Raw genomic sequence first — 18993 nt, 5'->3', positions numbered from 1 at the left:
AGCAACTTCTCTGAAAGATAACAGGAGGAGGGCATCTTTTTGTCCCGGGAGGGAAAGGCAGAAGAAGAAAAAACAGCATTCTAGATGTTTTCTTAATTGCACCAAAGCAATTTTAAAGCATTGGCTTTAAAGAGGGTAGATTCAGTTCTACATGGGAGTAAGCCCTCTGAGTCCAGAGGAAACTTACTAAAGCATCAGGCAATAAAGCTGCATCCCAAACACCAACTGAAAGCAAACACTTCAAATATATATTTAAGGGGGTAGAAGCAAAATATTAAAAAGTGTGTGAAAAATGAAGGAAAGCAGTTCTGAGACATTTCAAAAACAACCACATTCTCCAATATATTTAGAATTTAAGGCATCCTTGTCAATTGTGGACAAAACTTGCAGTGAGCCAGAGCTATCCAGGCAGAGGACAAGAAGATTGACACACCCAACATCCTGGTCAAGACCCTTTTGCTTCAGGCTCCCTGTGCATTATTTAGTTGCACCTTGGACTTCAGCACCGGCTTTCCTGTTTCCCGTGCCTGAAGGTCACTCAACCCAGCAAGAGCCAACACACCCACAAGCTGAGTTGGAAAGTGATCCAAGCCAACATATTTGAGACAGATCCAGTGCCTTCAAGCCTCCCACTGTGCCAGAAGGCAGCCTGTTCCTCACTTTCTGTCTTCCAGATAAGAGAGCAACTTCCAGACCCCCCCTCCCACACACATATCTGAGAGGCCATCAAGCTTTGCATTCTGAGGCAGGTGCATTAATCTCAGATTGAGGATTTGACCATGAGACTGTAAGATCATAACTGCATTAGTTGTTCTCTCCAAGCTATTGCAAATCACACTTATTCTATCTGGAGGTTCTGTTGCTTCTTCTCCCAATAGGAAACTCGGAATCTTGTCTGACCCTTCTGCTCTTTCCTTCTATTTGCTGTTCCCCACCTCTTTTCATGCCTGCACCACATGCATTCACCTTTTTGAACTGAGTCTAGCTCCTTACTACTTCTTAAATGCTTTGTATTGCAGTTCTGTTCAACTCAACTCAACCACTCCACCTGCAATCAGCCAGCCCTGGAAGGCTACCGGAGTTGTAGGTGAAGAGGCAGAAAAAGGAAGCTTCCCCCACTGCTCATTTCTCAGCCCCTGGCCCTGGAAAGAAGAGATGTGTGGCTTAAATGTCCAGCCCTGGACCCAGGAAGCCCTCCAGCCCAGCAAGAAATCTCTTCTTAGTCATCTCTTGCAGCGAATCCCACAGCTGTAGGGGGAGCTTTGGAGAGCTGGGTCCATCCTGAGGAGCTCTTTCGCCCCACCGGGACTCCAGTCTTTAGACTGGGGTGTTTTGCCTCCAAGAGCTGTAGGTTTTCCTCTAATAATCCCTGGCTGGGCGCTGCAAAGGTCTCTTCCAAGAGAGGTGGAAGACTGCCCTGCAGCCAGCGAAGCGAACTGACGGCAGCCAGCAAGAAAAGGGGGAGGATTTCAAGGCAAGCAAGCTGCCCCCCTCCCTCCCTCCTCCGCTGCTGCTGGCTCAGACCTCGCCTCCTCCTCCTCCTCCTCCTGGGTTTTCATCGCGCAGGCTGGCTGGTGGCAACGGGAGCTGTCCTACTCGGCAGCCTCCTGAAATCCCCCGCTTCTCTCCTTCTCCCCACCATGTAAGAGCGATGAGACCTCCAGCCACACCTTTGCAATGGAGGAAGATTTGTTCCAGCTAAGGCAACTGCCGTAAGTAACCCGGGGTGGGAAGAGCACCCCAGTTCCTTGAGGGCTGTTGCAAAGAGCCCTGCTGTGCCTTGCCCCGAATTCCTTGCTTGCAAGGTCCCCTTCCCTCTCCCACAGCTGGGGCCCTCCAGAGGCCTGAGACTGGAGCGCTCCGATCTTCCCAGCCATCACTGATGGATGAGAGTTGTAATCCCACCAGCTGGAGGGTCCTTGCATGGGAAAGACTGCCCAAAACATCATTTGCATCCTCCCAGGATCAACACTTTGCCTTTGTGGGAAGTGTTGTTTTTCTGAAGGAAAATTTCAGAATTTTGACCCAGCCAAAATGTTTGCAATCATGGAAGCTGAAGATCTTAGATTCCGGACATGTTTTTCCTTCTCTTCCTGAATGCTGCAAGAATGGGGGTGGCTAGGAATTCCTCTGCTTTCTTCTGCAAATACAGGTTTTGCAGAGAGATCCACCGAGGGGGAGGGGGAGGAGGAGGGGGAGGAGGAGGGGGAGGATGGCTTTGAAAGACTTGGGAGAATATGTCTGGCATTGTTAGGCAGAAGTGGGGGGGGGTAGTTTATGCTTCCTCCTCAGATACGTGTGGTGTGCAGAGACACCCACACATTTGCAGGAATCTGAATTTCTCTTTGTGATTGTCTGGCTCTGTCAAGAAATAACCTTTATTTTGCTGACTGCTGGCTGGTGGATCAGGCACAGATCAAATTGCAAGATTTTTCTGGGCGAAGGAGCCTTTTAAACACCTTTCACATGTCGGCCTAATTAGCTCCTTTCAGAGTAGCGAGGTGCTTCAGTGCATACAAATGCATCCCACGGAGGCATCTCAGGCAGCCGAGAGCTTTGCTAGGCAAATCCTATTTAAGCACATTTCCTCCCTGATATCCGTGGGATGGCTCTGTTTTCTTTTATTCCAGCTCCGGTTAGTGCTGGCAGGCAGTGTCTTACTTTCTAAAAGATGCTTCCCATCCCAGAAAGAGAGTCTCTGGAAAGCTTCTGTAGTGAGTAGAAAGCAGGGCACCGTTCCTGAAGTCTCACCCTTTCAGGGAACTAGGATCTGGCATTGCTCAAAGCTGTCCCTCCCTCCCTCCCTTCTCCCCAAAAATCTCAAGGTAGAACCAGAAGGGCCTGATTCAGCTCTGGGAATCCGTCCTGGCCTTTTTTTCATTCGAGATCCTCTCTGTAGGCCAAGCTAGATTGCGATAGCTACAGCCCACTTTGCTTTAGGAAATGAAGGAGGTGAGGAACTGTCCAGTTTTAAGATTTGAAAATGGATAAGGTTTATGGATTCCCTAACATGCAAGTGGACTGTGGTGGATGTACAGAATTGGTCACTCCCACAATGCCTAAAGGTACTTTAGGCCTGGTCGTCTGATCAGTGTACCCTAACATTTCTGGGCAGGGGTCTCCATAAAGCACTTGCCCTCCGTTTCCACTCTGCAAATGGAAGCTCCCTTGTTGCTAAAAGTGGTCAGTCTGTCTGTCAGCTTCTTGCATAATTGATGCTGATAAAATATGAATGGGCAAAGCATGAAGAACAACCACAGATGGGAAGCATGCAAGGCCTACAGTCCTTTGCAGGCTCTGGGTTCTGGGTGTGCTCAAAAATTAGGGTGGGAAACATTTCTGGTCATGATGATTTCAGACGCAGGCGACAGAATGGTGTTTATCCTTAGCACTGATGATGTTACCTAGTTAGGTGATGAAATGTCTGCAAGGAAACCACCAACCTCAGAGAACTCCACAGTTCAGCACTGAGCTACAGAGACAGTCTTCCATTGGAATGTTTATCCTTGTAATCTCTGTCCCAAGAGCTCCTAGCTCAAAGAGCTGATGTTTCCAAGGGCTGCTTCTCAGTTGAAGAAAAATGAAATATTCTCTTTGAGATATTTTTTAGTCTCTCTGCATCCTTTTCAAAGCAACCACAGCAGGCTCTTCCTATTTATGTGTGTCAAATGTATTTATTTAGCCAGCTGGGAGCCAAAGTGTCATTGTCTGAGATCGCAGATATATTTGCATTCCCATCACCTAGTGACCTTGCTGGACTCTTTGCCATCTGCACAGGGAAACAGATTTAGTTTCTGGCAAACTATCAAGATCCTTCACCATTAAATAGCTTGCATATTTCTTTGACTTCAGGAGCTATCACTTCTAAGATGCCCTTTGGCACAACTTCCTTCAGACAAAGATAGAATCTCTCCCTGCAATTTTGACATCCAGTCAAGAACAGGCCTTGCTCTGACACCCCAGCAAAAGACCTCAGCTTAGGTCGGGTACCAACAGAGATGCTCAACCAGGTTTGCAGACTCTGGTTTCCTCCAATCTCCACAGAATCTTTTCCATCTTGCCAGGGTTGTCAAGTTCCGTCGGACAGGAGAAAGCAACCGTTCCGAAGAGGATGCCGTGTCAGGAGAGCACGAAGTTCAGATTGAGGGTGTCCAGACCGACTTAGAAGCTGTAGAGTTGGAAGATGGAGGAATTGTGCCAAAGGACTTTGCCAACCCAACTGATGGTGAGTAGATCACTTAGTAGATCACCTTGAGAAAAAAGCAAAGTGAGCATGGGCAGGTCAGGGCATGAAAGCCACCTGGAAATGGGATGGTGGGTGAAATCACGTTGTTTCCTGGCGTACTTGTCTCCCTTTCAGATACTTTCATGGTGGAAGATGTGGTGGAAGCTATTGGGTTTGGCAAGTTCCAGTGGAAACTCTCCATTCTGACTGGCTTAGCATGGGCAAGTAGATGGATCTACCATTCTTGATGGGTTCTTGGAAAGTATTACATCAAAGCAAGACTGTGCTTATCTTGACTGGTCCACCTAAATAGGGGTCTCCAAACTTGGCAACTTTTAAGACTTATGGACTTCAGCTCCCATGGCTGGCTGGCAAATTCTGGAAGTTGAAGTCCACAGGTTTGGAGACCTACACAATGGGGCACGTCGGTTCTGAAGGATTTTGGCAAAGGGTTGATAATATTGTCTCCTTTTTCTTCCAGATGGCTGATGCCATGGAAATGATGATTCTGAGCATCTTGGCACCTCAGCTTCATTGTGAGTGGCGATTACCCACCTGGCAGGTTGCGTTGCTCACATCGGTAGGAAAATACCACACAGCTCCTCCTGTATTCTCTAAGGGGTTTCCCCTTGTTGCCGTGGGATGTTAACACAGGGGAGAAAAAAGCCCCACTGTTTTCAGCGAGCAAGCTTAATAATACGGGGAGCGTAAAAATTCTTGGCATTGCCAGAAGTAAACTGAAGCCATTCTTATGTATGCTTCTTAGGATGTCAGCCCCATTGAGTCACACCCCAACAGGCTAAATTTCAGTATTAGATTTGATTCTCAGTTTACTTTTTGGAACAAGGCGACAATAACATCTGCTGAAAATCTTGGCCTGCTCTAATTAATTTCAGCAGCTTGGATCTGGGACTTGGCCACCAAAGGTGCTTGTGACAATGTCTGATAGGAAGCTACTTTATTGTTTTCAGGGGAATAAAGAGTTTTTCCCCCCTCATTAACTTACAAGAGGTTGCAGGCACTGAGAACTATTACGGTGATGTTTGTTATATCCCATGCACAGAATTGCACTGCTGATTCCCTCCAGATAACTCCATTCCGTGAAGTGATGGGCCCATGGAAGATTATCAATACATTTAAATAAATAAGAGACTGAATTTAATGAGTCAAAAGTGATTAAGTGTTGTTTGTCATGTTTGGCCTGATAAATGCATTTCACCTACACCCCACAATGTTGTATTGATATTTTTAAGGTGTGCTAACTTAACTGATCCTTCTACCCTTCTCTGTCTCCTTTACTGATACTTTCTATCCTTTATCATCTGTAATTTTTAATGCTCCGAGAAGGAGACCATTGGACCTGGGTGGGAAATACATTCAAATACATCAATAAGTTGTGTTGAATCACTGTAGACGTGGCAAGGGTTCCTGTAAAATTGTTGTGCAGAGAGTCTGGGGAATATCTCTTTGCTAAGCATCTTGTTCCTTTATCATTAGGAAGTCTTCCTGGAAAATCCCCATTTCAGTTTGCGCTTAGCACATGCCTTTTGTCCATTCCTTGCAGGTGGTTTTCCTGGGGATGATGTTCAGTTCCACACTGTGGGGAAATATTTCAGACCAATATGGCAGAAAAACCGTAAGTCTCCCACATGCCTCTGGGATATTTGCTATTTGTCCCCTGAAGTGCTAAGCCAACATTACTCAGCTTAGCATCCTTCCAGATGTATGACCTACCACTTCAGTCCTCTGAAATTCCCATCCTCAATCCCATTTACAGGGTCAGGGGTTATCTGCTACATATTCTGCAGGTGACCACTAAGGGGAAAGTAGTAAATGTTCCTTTCTTGGTGTCTCTTCATTCTGTGCAGGGGCTGAAGATCAGTGTGCTCTGGACGTTGTATTATGGAGTCCTTAGTGGATTTGCACCAGTTTACAGCTGGATCTTGGTCCTGAGGGGCTTGGTGGGATTTGGGATTGGAGGCGTCCCTCAGTCGTGAGTATACCCTTCCTTTGTCCACGCACAATCTGGACTTTGGAGAGGCTTGCTTGAAATGGCCGCCATCTTCCAATGGTTACCCAATTCTGAATCCATCACCAAGTCAGAATAAAGCTGTTTTGAAAGCTCTCACTGGAGTTTCAATAAAAAGTCAACAGTTTTACTGGATATCAGGACCCACGTTGTTGTAACTCTGCAAACTACCTCTTTGATACTTTTATTCTTTCCAGGGTAACGCTATATGCAGAATTCCTCCCCATGAAATCCAGAGCAAAGTGCATATTGCTGATTGAGGTGAGTGAAGAAAAGTCAGATTTCAGATGTCAGAGAAATCCAAAATGAAAGGCTGAGGAGTAGAGATTTCAGAGTCTGTCACTGGACGATTTGGTGTCACATTTTACTGCCGGGATGTTTGTGGTTCCAAAGCAACCACATCAGTGGGGAATGTTCCATGTGAACAAGTCATGAAGAACAGATTTTTCCAGAGATGATGGCCATCAAAAGCGGAGGCAATTAATTTAACCTGCTAAGATGGAACTCATCCATTCGAATAATCCTTCCTGTTTTTTCCTCCTTTCCACGGACAGGTCTTCTGGGCCATTGGAACTGTCTTTGAAGTCCTCCTTGCGGTGTTTGTGATGCCCACCCTTGGCTGGCGATGGCTACTCATCCTTTCAGCCGTCCCTCTTATGCTGTTTGCCATCTTGTGTTTTGTACGTGTTCTTTCTGGGATCAGAGTCTCTGGCAGTGGCTGCACATTAGCCTTCTGCACTGAGATGACCTTCCTTGCTTGGTAGTTAGCTAGTCTAAGCCTTTGGGATGCTCCCCAGCCTCACGTCCTTAAGAAGTATTGAATTACTACCCAACTTTGCTTTCAGCTGGCAGGTTTGACAAGACAGGAGGCTGGGGATCAGGTTGGGGAAAGCTGAGTTACGCAACAACTTGTGGCCTTCCTCGTCTCCTGCAGTGGCTGCCAGAGAGTGCCCGATACGATGTGTTAACCGGTAACCAGGAAAAGGCCATTGCTACCTTGAAAAGGATTGCAACTGAGAATGGTGCCCCGATGCCTCTGGGGAAGTTGATTATGTCTAGGCAGGTGAGTTTGGAGAAAAGCCTTCATGGCCGTCCCAAGTCTTGGGGAGGAAGGGATGGGAACGACTTGTCTTAATGATGGTTTGGTTTGACTAATTTTCTACCCCACCTTTCTCTAAACTGCTGAGAAAACTTCCCACCAGCAGTAAATCCAAAGGCAGGCATTTGAACCTGGATTTCACTACAAACAGGGCTCGTGTTTCATACTTGGCAGTTGCTGGCAAACATTTTTAACTGCGTTCCTCGCTCGTTCAATAAATCTCAGACCTGGGATCCTTGCCTGTGTGACTTCCAGTTCTAGTGTTTTCCAAGAGAAGCTGGAGCTGCACTTTTGCACCTGACTTCTTGCTGTTTGTTCAGACAACGCTGAACAGTCAATTATTGTTTCCAAACAGGAAGATCGAGGGAAAATGAGGGACTTATTCACGCCACAGTTCAGACTGACAACACTTCTGCTGTGGTTTATCTGGTAAGATAAACTGGGAAGGTTTACCCCTGATAAATTGACCAAGACTTTTTGAATAGTAAAAAAACATGAGTGGAGAAACAGACGTACAGCAGTAAGAAGTAAGTAAAGCAGCTGTTTGCTAAAATATCCCAGGAGGTGGATTAAATCAAGAGTTTAACTTTGCTACAAGACAGGCGTAGAACATCCGGGGACCATCTCAGTTCCTCTCCAGTGAAATGAGACTGGGCGGTGTAGTTCCTCTCTCTTGGGTGCAGAGAACGGTTTTTCACAGCACCGCGGTTCTTTTATGCTTCCTTTTCAGAGCATCTCATTGCCTGAAGATTTTTCCTTTCCTCTTCACAGGTTCTCCAATGCCTTTTCTTACTACGGCCTCGTTCTGCTGACCACGGAGCTATTCCAAGCAGGAGACCTTTGCAGCTGTGAGTCAAGACAGAGTGGGGGGAGGATACGCCCAGAGCCCTAAATGCCCAGATGTTAATAATAATAATAATAATAATAATAATAATAATAATAATAATAATAATAATAATAATAATAATAATAATAATAATAATAATAAAGTTGGAAGGGACCTTGGAGGTCATCTAATCCAACCCCCTGCTCAGGCAGGAAACCCTATACCATTTCGGACAAATGGCTGTCTAGTCTCTTCTTAAAAACTTCCAGTGTTGGAGCATTCCCCGCTTCTGGAGGCAGGTTGTTCCACTGGTTAATTGTTCTCACTGCCAGGAAGTTTCTCCTTAGTTCTAGGTTGCTTCTCTCCTTGGTTAGTTTCCACCCGTTGCTTCTTGTCCTGCCTTCAGGACAATGGATTCAATTCAATGGATGTTTCTACCTGGTCCCTCAGTTGAGGTCAAGAAGACCATTGACAAGATGTCCACTCAGCCAGGGGCCTGCTGGGAGGGGTAGCAGCCCCCCTCAGTACCTGGAAGGATGACTTGCATGAGCATTTCCCAGGGGCACAGGCTGCCCTAAAGTTTGCACCGGGTGGGCTGGTGGTTTGGCCATGGGGATGATGGTCAGGTGAGGGGGATTATGCCAACAGGGAGCAAAAGAGCGCAGCCGGGCCTCGGGGCACAAGGCTGGCTCTCCAGCAAAGGGGTGGGAGTTCATTTCCTTCTCCCTCCCCCTCTTTCTCCTTGCTCCATCCAAGTGTCCAGCAGGAGGAAAATGGTGAAGGCCAAATGCAGCCTGGCGTGTGAAATTCTGACGGAAAAGGACTACATCGATCTGCTCTGGACCACCCTCTCCGAGTTCCCAGGTAGACCTTGGGAAAGGGGATGGGGTGCCCATGGGTGCCCAACTGGGGGAGGGGCAAGAGGTGGCACGATACTGGAACGCATGGAGGAGCTTGTGTTGTGATATTGTGACCATCCCCCTTCCTTCGTCCTTTCAGGAATAGGGTGCCCAGGTATGAATCCAACATGTCCAATTACAGCTGACAGGCTGCCAACATATACTTTAACTTAGCTGCATTTCCCAAGATGCTAAAATAATTTAAGAATAAATATTGGCCTCTGACAAAAAAAAAATACTTGGGTTGTTTCCCCTCATTTCTTTTGAAATAGTGATTGTGGTCTTGACGCCCCCGTCTCGCTCGCCCAGATCATCCCAGAGTCCTTTAAGGAGGTTGGAAGTGCAGTCAGGAGAAGGGAGAGCTCTCCCTTTGACGTCACTGAAACCTTCCGATGTGGTGCTGTCACCCTGGAGAGACGTGTGCAGCACATGCAAACTCTGCTCTTAGGAATGGCTCTGGGGAAGAGGGAAGGGAAGTGGAATAAGCCTGCTAGAGAAGCCAGGTCCTTTGGTCTGACTTGGCCAGCAAGCTCAGAAAAATTGATAACCCAGCCTGGAACCAGTGGCTGGCCAGACACTCCCGTGCTGAAGGTGACTCCGTTTCTCCTGCAACCTGGAAGGATTCACGCTCCCACCCGGACACTGGTGGCGGCAGAATGGCCTTGAGGCTCCTCTTCTCCTTCTCCTCCAGGGGTTCTTGTGACCTTGTGGGTGATTGACCGGATTGGCCGGAAGAAGACGATGGCGCTCTCCTTTCTGGTCTTCGCCTTCTGCAGCCTCCTGCTTTTCCTCTGTGTTGGAAGGTGAGTTTGGGGGACCCAGAGAAGTGGGGAGCCACCCCACTCGGGTCCCTCCACAGGACTGTGAGGGAATGACCCTGGCCTGTGTGCTGGGTCTCGTGGAAACAAGCCACCTTCTCTTGGTACAGGAAGATGCTCACCGTGCTGCTCTTCGTCGCCAGGGCCTTTATTTCGGGAGGGTTCCAGGCCGCGTATGTTTACACCCCCGAGGTAGGAAGGAGGGAAGGCACTCCTCATCTGGCTGAGACTGTGCTGGAGCTTCCCAGGGGGGGGCTCAGCCAAGTGACCGCCGGCTGCAGTAAGCAGAGGGGTGGGCAGGGGGCCTCAAGGTGGTCATGGCTTTCCCGACAGGTCTACCCAACCGCCACCCGAGCCCTGGGCCTGGGGACATGCAGCGGAGTGGCCAGAGTTGGCGCCCTCATCACACCCTTCATTGCGCAGGTAAAGGAAGGACGTTTCCTAGCGGCCATTCAGGGCTTCCCTTGACCCAGGCTTGTCCCAGGACATGTCAATGAATCAGAGATCCTGGAGACCTTCTGAGGGGAAGCTCTAGCGATGCAATAGCAGAACCTGGATGTCCATGCTAGATTTACCTCAACCCCTCTTTAGGCTTCTTCTCATTCCCCAATATATGTTTCTAAAGACCCTTCAATAACACAATTGTAAGGACACACCCAAAAGGCCAAATATCACAATGAGCTTGTCTGCCTTCTCAGTTTGGCACTCTCCAGATACAAGGCGGGCAGTTCCCTGTATTTGCGCCTCATCCACCTAGACTGCTCTGAATAGGGAGACATCATCTTTGTCACAATATTGTTGCAAAGTTCCAAGACCCCAACCAACCACAGCCAAAAGCTCGGCTCGTCCATCCAACCTAATTTAGCCCTGGGGGATTTGTCTGAAGCCTGGCAAGGACACCATTCTGGGCTGATCTTCTGCCTCCCTTTCCAGGTAATGCTGGAGTCTTCGGTCTATCTGACGCTGATCGTTTATAGCGGGTGCTGCATCTTGGCAGCTTTGGCCTCTTGCCTGCTTCCCATCGAAACCAGAGGCCGCGGCCTCCAGGAGTCCACCCACAAGGAGTGGGGGCAGGAGATGTTCGGGCGTGGCGTCCCCCAATCGAACTCTGGCTCTCAGGGGTGATTGCCCCACCTGGAGGAAGTCAAGTCCCAACACCCGAGAAGTGCAATATCTCACCACCATCCTTGGCCCAAAGAAGGGATGGTCAACCTGTCCTGGATCCTTTGTTGCTTGCATCTTCACCACCCCCACGTGCAAGGAGAGGCATTCCATCTGGGAGATGAAAGTGTGTGTGTGTTTGTGTGCATTGAGGAGGGATGTGATATAACCATGGAAAGATCTAGCCCCAAATTTCTGCTACGTTTGTCACGGTGGACACAGACAACAGGAGGGCCAGGCTTTGTTCTTGTTGCCAAGTGAGCGTCTTCATCTCACACAAGCAATCCCCCTGCCTTCAAGGACTCTGCTCTTCACGTCTCATGTCTTCAACCCTGAGAAGCAAACAGGTTCATATGTATGTGTACTCACGCCTAGAGCAGCTCACAGACACTTGTGACTTGATCATCAGCCTTGCACTCTTTCTGTCACCATGAACTGTCAAGGCCCACAGACCTTTACTAGTTTAGCTGAATCTCCTTGGCAACTGGGATTGTGAGGGCGGAGAGGCATTCAGATAAATGCTGTTCCTCTCACCGATGGAGAACTTCCTTGGATATTGAAGTCAATCCTGCAAAAAAAAAAAAAAAAAGAAAGAAATTTGGACACACAGCATACGGCTATGACTGCCCTGTCTCCAAAGGAAGAGTGTGCAGCAGAAAACTCCCCCCCCCAGGTGACCCATAGACTGAAGTGTTTTTCTCAGGAGGCAGCTGCAGGAGAAAACATCTGTAAGTTCACCAAATGATGCACGGTGAGGTAATAACAGGAAATATTCTCTTTTTCAGTTGAAGAATTTAGGTTCATCCAGTAAAACGGAAGGGAGCAGGTTCTGTCCAGTCAAGCTAGATCACTACTTTATGCAACTCGTAATGGTGATGGTTCCTTTTGGTTCATATCCACCTTCCCCAACAGAGAGTCCTAGGAATGACTACAGGTCCTGGTGGTGGTCATCCCGAGACATCCAGCTTAGCCATCCTCTTTCTGTCACTGGGCACCCCTCAAATGCCAAAGGTTCGTAGATGGGAGGAGAAGAGGGCCCCGTTTCTAGACATCCCTCCTCATTTCTCCTTCTGTTCAGAGGCATGTCTTCTCTGCCCTGACCTGTGGTCTTTGACTGGCTCAGCTAAGGTGAAAGACATCATCTGGACGTCGTATCTGGACTGGGAAGCCTCAGATGCTTTTTAAGGAGGCTGCACTTTGATAGCTATGAAGTGTGTATGTGTGCCAGAGGCATGTGTGGGCAACTTCTAACATGTTTAGGGCTATGTGGCTTCTACTAAGATGGTTTAATTCCTTCTGTGTCCCATCACACTTGGCCAATAAAGAATTCTATTCTATTTTGATGGATGTCTTCAGAGATGTCCCTGAGTGGCTTTCTGGGATCTGGTTATTTCAAAACATTTTCCAACTGCTACTAAAAAATGTACATAGGTTCTGCTAGTTGTACAAATGACTTGTACAGGTAGACCAGCTTTTTGCCGACACAAAAATGATGATCAAGAAGAGTTTGTCTCTTCCAAACTGAATTGCAGGCTATTTAAATTGATTAGATTTCTCCCTGGCGATACGAACCAACTTTGCAAGCTTCTGATTGTTGAGCTGGAAATTTGTGCTGTCACTTTTTTTCCTGTCTGACATAAGTTTTGGCCTTCTCACATTCGAGGAACATTTTAATACCAGAAAATCACCAACATATGTAACAAAGATAGGACTCTAACCACATAAAGCTCGGTTGGTGTATTCATTAAAAAAAGAAGCAAAAATGCTATTTGACATTCAGTTGTGGTGTTTGGGGACTCTTGTGGGTTCTCCAGTTCCTTAACTGGCAAAGCTTTGGCGAGAGTTTGCTGTATATGCTGTGTTGAATGGTATTTGTATTTTTCAGTGTTTGGGGCGGGGCGGGGGCGCGGCCAGTATTATTTAAATGTCTGCTATGTTTGAATGTACAGTTTCTAACTGTGATGCCTGTTCTCAAGATTTCTGTATCCTGAGCTTCTTGTACTATATTCTTCTGTCTCCGTTAATTACACACCATTAGGTAGGGCAATTCCACACTGGATATTTTATGTTGAATAAATGAATAGTTTTTCATAAGGAGGAGGATTATGGCATTCCCACTCCCTCAAAAATAGGAATTGCGTCCCCCCAAGGAAGTGTCCCCCATCAGGTGAAAACTCACTACAGCTCTAGTGCCTTTCCTGTTCTTTTCTGGAAGTTTGCAGCTGGGGCTGCAAAGTCCAGCATAAAAATCAGTGGAAAACAGCTAGAGATGTCATCCCGATTTATTCGGAGCTTACTGGAGCCGACCCTCACAATGCTGAGCATTTTTAAAGAGATAAAAAAGAGGTTAGCCAAGAAAGTAATGAGTAAACGTAAATAAAGACTCAGTCAAACATGCTTTAAAAGTATTTTGTAAGTTTTAATAGAGGACAACTCCACTAGAAACCAGAAGCAAAGAGAACATGGATCGGGAAGCAGATGTAGTTGTTATTTGAGAAGAAAAAGCGTAAGAGAAAGTTGAATGAACCCACAGAGTGGAAGGGGAGGGGCAGCCTCCTGCCTTGAGAAAAAATCCAAAAATAACTATTTCAGATGGTTGTTTGCCCTCTACTTGAACACATTTGTTCATCTCCTCCCTATGAATAAAACCCAACATCCACGAGGGTGTTTTTTGTACCAAAAACCCAAATCAAGATAAAAGAAAAATGGAACAGCTCCACAAACCTTGGGACGCCTTACTAACCCCAGAGTAAAGTCTTATTTACCCTGTGTAGACATTCAAAGTGAGGGCCTCAGTTATAAATAGTCTTAAGGAACTGGACTTCCAAATTCGGCAAGATTAGTTCCCCCTTGTGAGATGGAAAGAAGAAAAATAGATCGACACAGACGGGTGTCCTACACCTTTGCCCTTGTTCAAAGGTTGGCCCGAGGTGGCTTGGTCAACTTCTGGCCTTCTAGGATCTTCCCAAAGAGTTTGGCTGCTTCCATGGCACACCCCCAGTGAATGGTGAGCCCAAAACCTCCGTGACCGTAATTGTGAATCACCTGGAAAAGAAAGAATGGGAACTTCAAAGCCCAGAAGCAGATGAGATGCAGGACTCTGAATCTGGAACAACTCCTGGAATCCTCTTCAGTCAGAAAAACGGCTACCTCGCATCGGAGCGTCCCATGGCGAATGGTCTCGTGTTCCAGCCGGACTTTAGTGCGCGATGGGCGTAAACCACTCCATTCTTCGACTATCTTGGCTTTCTGGAAGAATTACGTTCAGCAGCTTATTCTCAGAGGCAGACCCCATAGATTCTTCCCCAATGCTCCCTCAGGCTGTGGGGCACCAAAAACCCTGGAGGAGCTGCCATGGGGACTTCCTTCCGGGCCTAGGGAAATGGGGAGAGCGCAGGAGTTTCTCACGACAGCCTTGGCCCGTCTGGGGTGAGATGATCTACCTGGAGGCTGGGCAACAACTTGCAGCATCCTTCCCAGATGTTTCTATGGTCCTCGGGATTGTTCTTTGTACTCCAGTTCCCCAGCTGAAATATGCCCCCCAAGGTCACTACACGGCTCCTGCAAAGGGCGGAGAAGGGAGGAACAGTCAGTCTTGAACTATTTTAAGTCAGAAGAGTGCTAAGAGGTGGGATGGAGGATCTGACCTCCTCCAACCTTCAAGATGGGCCTCCTTCCTCAGTCTGTTGTCCTCCAGGTGTGTTAGGTTACGGCTCTCATCCGGCTGAACCAGCACAGCCAGAGTCCCACCCACTGGAAACCACCAAGTTAGAGGAAGTTTGGGGTCAAACTGTGTTCGCTTCTCATGGAAGGATATCAGCAGAAGATGGTGGGAACCTCCCTTCAATCTCAAGAATACTGGATCACCGGATTCCAACAGAGGGAGAAGACTTGATCCCTGGAACATCTCTTGGTCCACTTCCCACCATGGCTGGATCCACCTTGATAACTCTGCCACTCTCCACTGCATTTTCCTTACCCAGGGATGATGTAGGGCTCCTTGTAGATGCCAGCTTCGAGGTCATGGGTGAGGATGAAGTGCTTCACCCAGGGGGCATCAACCTAGAGGTCCAGAATAAGCATGAAGGTCAGGAAGGAGCCAGATGGAGCGCTGGTTTAGCCTGCAAATGCACAGCCCGAAGAAACAATTTCTCTGCTTTCTCCTGGTTTGCTGTGACAAGCAGCAGGTCATCAGAGGCGTGTATTTATTAATTCAAACAACTAACAGAGCTGCACATCTCCATCCAGCAAGCGACACATGCCTCTCCCTGCCTGTTTATCTCTAGGGTTGAGGGCCTTGTGGGAAGGTTCAGACCAGCCTTCCTCAACGTCCAATGTCCGAGTGGGCTGTCCCACTAGAATATGTCCCAGCTTGCCTCCACCAGCCCTGCTGACCAACTCCCCCAGGCCTCACCTTGATAACCTGTCCTCGGCCTGGACGCAGCTCAGGGTCACTCTGTAGCTCTCCGGCACGGATCCCGGTACAGTTGACAACCACGTCCACTCCTTCAGCTGCCAGCTGCCAGAAGAGAGTAAGGGAGTCAATCCCCCTCTTGCCTTGCAGAAATACAAGGGACCCCCCACCCCACCCCACCCATCTGTCAAACTGGACAACTTGGGAGATGTATGGACTTCAATTCCCAGGATTCTGGGAGTTGAAGTCTACACATCTTTAAGTTGCCCAAGCTGAGAAACACTGGCCTAGAGCGATCTTCTCAACTTGGTGCCTTCCAGATGTGCTGGATTTCAGTTTCCACCATTCCTGGCCAGCTCCACATACGTTCCAACTCACCTCCTGGAAGGACCTGATTTTCCGATGGAAGAACTGGACCCTCCTTGAGGTCAACCTTTTAAGAGCAATGGAGGATTGTCAGCAGAAGAGTTTGACAGGCACACCTGACAGGCACGCTCTGAGCTTTGGGGGTGGGGGGGGGAGCAGGGCTTAAAGGCAACTGTTCTACCTTTTCTCCATCCACAACTAGTATTCTCAAGGTATTAATTGAGGATAGCTAGTCATTATTAGCTGAATGACCAGGATTCCAATTCCTCTTTCAAGGCCGCCACATGGGTGAAAGATTTCATCAAAGGTCCCAACCAGCTTTCCTAGCTCTGTCACCAGGAGAATAAAAACCAAACTACCTAAAACTCAGAGAGTTGCCCAACGTAGACAGCAGGAAAAAGAAGGCTCATACATACTGGTCTGTAAGCCAGGCGAGATAGCTTTTGCCTTCCAAGATCAGGGCCGTGTTGAACCAGCCATAGCTGAAATTAGGGGAAAAGAAGACAAAAACAAAAAAATATGGATACAAATTCTCAGAGTGGAAGTCCACCCATCTTCAGAGGCTGAGAAACACTGGTCCACAAAAAGTTCCCAAATCCAAAGAGGAGAGGCCGTCTAATACCTGTAGCCGGGGAACAGCTCCAGCTCCTTCTGGGACAATTTCCTAAATCCCAAGACAATATGTTTCCATGATGGCTCCTGCAGAGAAAGACGCACAGATGGGACGAGGGAGAAATAGAATCTCACACAAATGCAAAATAAACAAATCTTGGGCCAGAAGTCTTGGCAACACGGCCCCACAATTGAGAACTCTCTGCCTGCAAAGCTCCTGAATTTATTTTCCTACCGGCTGGAAACCTCTTTGCTCCTTGCATTACATGGTGGGAAGGAAGGGGGATCAAAAATCCTTGAAAGCAAAACTCCGGTGCGTCTCCCATCCCTGTCTTTACACTTTGCTCCAGCCTTCCTAAGAGGAACACGCTGTCATTGAGAAAGTAGCTCAGATATTTTTACGGCACTTACGGCAACCGGTTGTCGGAAGAGGTTGTATCCAGAGAGCAGAAAGAGCCCCATCTCCTTGGCTTCTGGTGAATTAACCTGTTGGAGCAGATAGTCGAAAGTCTCTTTGTTCCAGATCCTGCAATATTGAAGAAGAGAGGATCAGACATCTTCCTTCAATCTGAGCCGTAGGAAACTGCAAGAGAAAAAAATTGTTGGCAGCTGGAAAGACTGGGAAGCATTTGGGGCAGTGGTTGTGAACCACGTGTGAACGTTGGCACAGATCCTCCTCAGTCAGCAGGTTGATTGTAAATTTTTTCCCAGGGCAAAGGGGAACAAAGTCACCACTTAATATTGTTTATAAGTTTCCCTTCACATTTAATCCGCTGTGCACTTTACTTTTCAACGAAGAATCCCTGAAAAACCAAAGAAGGGTTTGACCCTTTGCCCCTTGAAGATGGGTGGGCTTCAACTCCCAGAATTCCCTAGCCGGCATGCTCCCAGGCGGGTGGGCTTCAGCCCCTGGTCATCTGAAAGGCGCGGGAGGAACTCAGCCGCCCTTCACAAGGGGAGCTGGCCCTTTGCTCTTACGTTTCTTGAGTGTTTCCTTTGTCATACAGGTAGGGCTGCCAAAGGCCGGCGGCCCCATCGCTGGTTGTGCCGGGGCTGAATTCATCCGCGTAGATCTCCACCTGCAGCGGCCGGTCAGCAGAACGCCAGCGGTCATGGATGCAAAGGGCTGTGGACAGTCCTATCACCCCAGCTCCGATCACGGCGACACGCATGGCAGAGTCTGGAGGGGGCAGAAGGGAGACCGTCTTGCACCTTAAAAATAACCAGTCCCAAAGAACAACTTTGAATGTTTCTCTTTGGGGTGGGGTGGTAAAATGGGTCCTGTGTGTTTCTTTGCCCCTTGGACCTCTCCAGTCCCCCCGATTGCTGCAAATTACAGCCCCTCCAGCGAGATCCTGGCGTCCCTGGCCACATCCAGGCCAGGCAGGAGACCTGTGGGTGGGTGGGGGGACACGGCAGGTTGCCCACTCCTGCTCTAAGCTTTCAGGGGGAGGAGGGCCACCCCCTGCAGTTTTTCTCTCCACCTTCAACCCACATTCTTTCTGCAGTGATTTGCAATAAATGCAGAAGATCGGAAAATCTTCAGAGCTGCCGAGCCTCTCCTGGGAAAAAGCTAGATTTTACCAATCCCAGCAAAAGGGCTTTGCCTCTTCTCTCAGCCCAGCAGGCCAGCACCTATCTCTGCCAGACCTCCGAAGTCTGTTTCTGCAGAACCACAACCGCCAAGCAGCTACATTTCCCCGGGTGCCGCTTTGCCATAATTTCCTTCTCACAACCCCAAAGAAGCCAAGCGAGAGACCAAACCTTCTCACAGGCCCAGGAAGTTCTTCTACCACGGCTGTTTGCCCAGCGGGTGCCGCTCCGTGCAGGAAGAAAGCTGGGAACTTGTGGATGGTCAAAGTTCCCTCCGACAGGGTAACGAGGCCGCAAGGTGGAGCTTAGGCTTCCCCTGTGCCAAGAAGCTATTCTGGGGCAGAGAGAACCAGGCAGAACTCAGGGCTTCTGGCCAGCCCCCACCAGACTCGGCTTTCGTGGTCAGGAGAGACCTCTTGCGTCCAGCCCAGAGTCTGCTTCCCTTCTGAAGTTCCTTCTCTGGGGCTCAACACAAAGTAAACAAACGGAGGAAGTTTCTTACCTAGCATGGCACCGTCCAGGCCGGTGTGATGTGACAATCTCTGGATCCTTTGAGCTGAGACGAGAAGAAATCTTCCGAGCTCAGTTAACGTCCTTCCATCCTGTCTAGAGCGCCTCGCTTTACAACTGAAAGATAAAAATAAATTCTTCCAGAAAGGTCTGCTGGAACACCCAAAAAAGCGCCCCCCAAAACCAAGCCATAATTGCTCAGGCTTCCTGATCCAGCAAACCTTCGCTGCCCCAGACTCTCCTCGACATAATTTGGTGAATGTTCTTCTATGAATCTTAAATTAATGCTCTTATGTCTAGTGAATAATCCTCAATAATTATCCCCACTGGTTATTTTGCCCCCCTCTCCAACTCATCATCCGCACCTCGTTCTCATCTGGGAAAATTCCCACAAGGTTCTCCCGATTAATAGAGGCTTCAATGGCAATCCAGATGTCTTGC

At 48.3% G+C, this 18993-nt stretch overlaps 2 protein-coding genes across 2 annotated transcripts; one reads left to right on the top strand and one right to left on the bottom strand.

Moving 5' to 3' along the window:
* The first annotated feature begins 1677 nt into the window (after nt 1–1677).
* On the top strand, nt 1678–11613 carry SVOP (SV2 related protein). The gene is made up of 16 exons (XM_015815784.1): nt 1678–1712; nt 4065–4225; nt 4361–4446; nt 4707–4805; nt 5790–5861; nt 6094–6218; nt 6452–6515; nt 6809–6934; nt 7189–7317; nt 7709–7782; nt 8125–8201; nt 8936–9043; nt 9770–9881; nt 10007–10088; nt 10230–10319; nt 10830–11613. Exons 1-16 carry the CDS (start codon nt 1678–1680, stop codon nt 11019–11021), a joined length of 1632 nt encoding a protein of 543 aa, XP_015671270.1. The 3' UTR covers nt 11022–11613.
* A 1857-nt stretch (nt 11614–13470) lies between these two features.
* Nucleotides 13471–17621, bottom strand: DAO (D-amino acid oxidase). Its single transcript, XM_015815783.1, has 10 exons — nt 17428–17621; nt 16861–16975; nt 16460–16536; nt 16254–16319; nt 15850–15904; nt 15472–15576; nt 15037–15119; nt 14501–14618; nt 14208–14306; nt 13471–14102 (listed from the first exon to the last, which is right to left on the bottom strand). Exons 1-10 carry the CDS (start codon nt 17619–17621, stop codon nt 13971–13973), a joined length of 1044 nt encoding a protein of 347 aa, XP_015671269.1. The 3' UTR covers nt 13471–13970.
* Nucleotides 17622–18993: the final 1372 nt, after the last annotated feature.

This window comes from Protobothrops mucrosquamatus, unplaced genomic scaffold, assembly GCF_001527695.2.
Source record: "Protobothrops mucrosquamatus isolate PMUCROS unplaced genomic scaffold, P.Mucros_1.0 scaffold374, whole genome shotgun sequence".
NCBI lineage: Eukaryota > Metazoa > Chordata > Lepidosauria > Squamata > Viperidae > Protobothrops > Protobothrops mucrosquamatus.
The sequence above is the reverse complement of the archived record's forward strand: the minus strand, read 5'-3'. Positions and strand labels throughout refer to the sequence as shown.

Excerpts from the sequence above, each read along its gene's own strand:
- SVOP (XM_015815784.1), top strand. The coding sequence starts at position 1,678 with ATGGAGGAAGATTTGTTCCAGCTAAGGCAACTGCC. Across the intron at positions 6,935-7,188 it reads TGTTTGCCATCTTGTGTTTT|TGGCTGCCAGAGAGTGCCCG; the intron begins GTACGTGTTCTT and ends CGTCTCCTGCAG. Across the intron at positions 10,089-10,229 it reads CGTATGTTTACACCCCCGAG|GTCTACCCAACCGCCACCCG; the intron begins GTAGGAAGGAGG and ends CTTTCCCGACAG.
- DAO (XM_015815783.1), bottom strand. The coding sequence starts at position 17,621 with ATGCGTGTCGCCGTGATCGGAGCTGGGGTGATAGGACTGTCCACAGCC. Across the intron at positions 16,537-16,860 it reads TCTTCCGACAACCGGTTGCC|GAGCCATCATGGAAACATAT; the intron begins GTAAGTGCCGTA and ends CTTTCTCTGCAG. Across the intron at positions 15,120-15,471 it reads GCCGAGGACAGGTTATCAAG|GTTGATGCCCCCTGGGTGAA; the intron begins GTGAGGCCTGGG and ends CTGGACCTCTAG.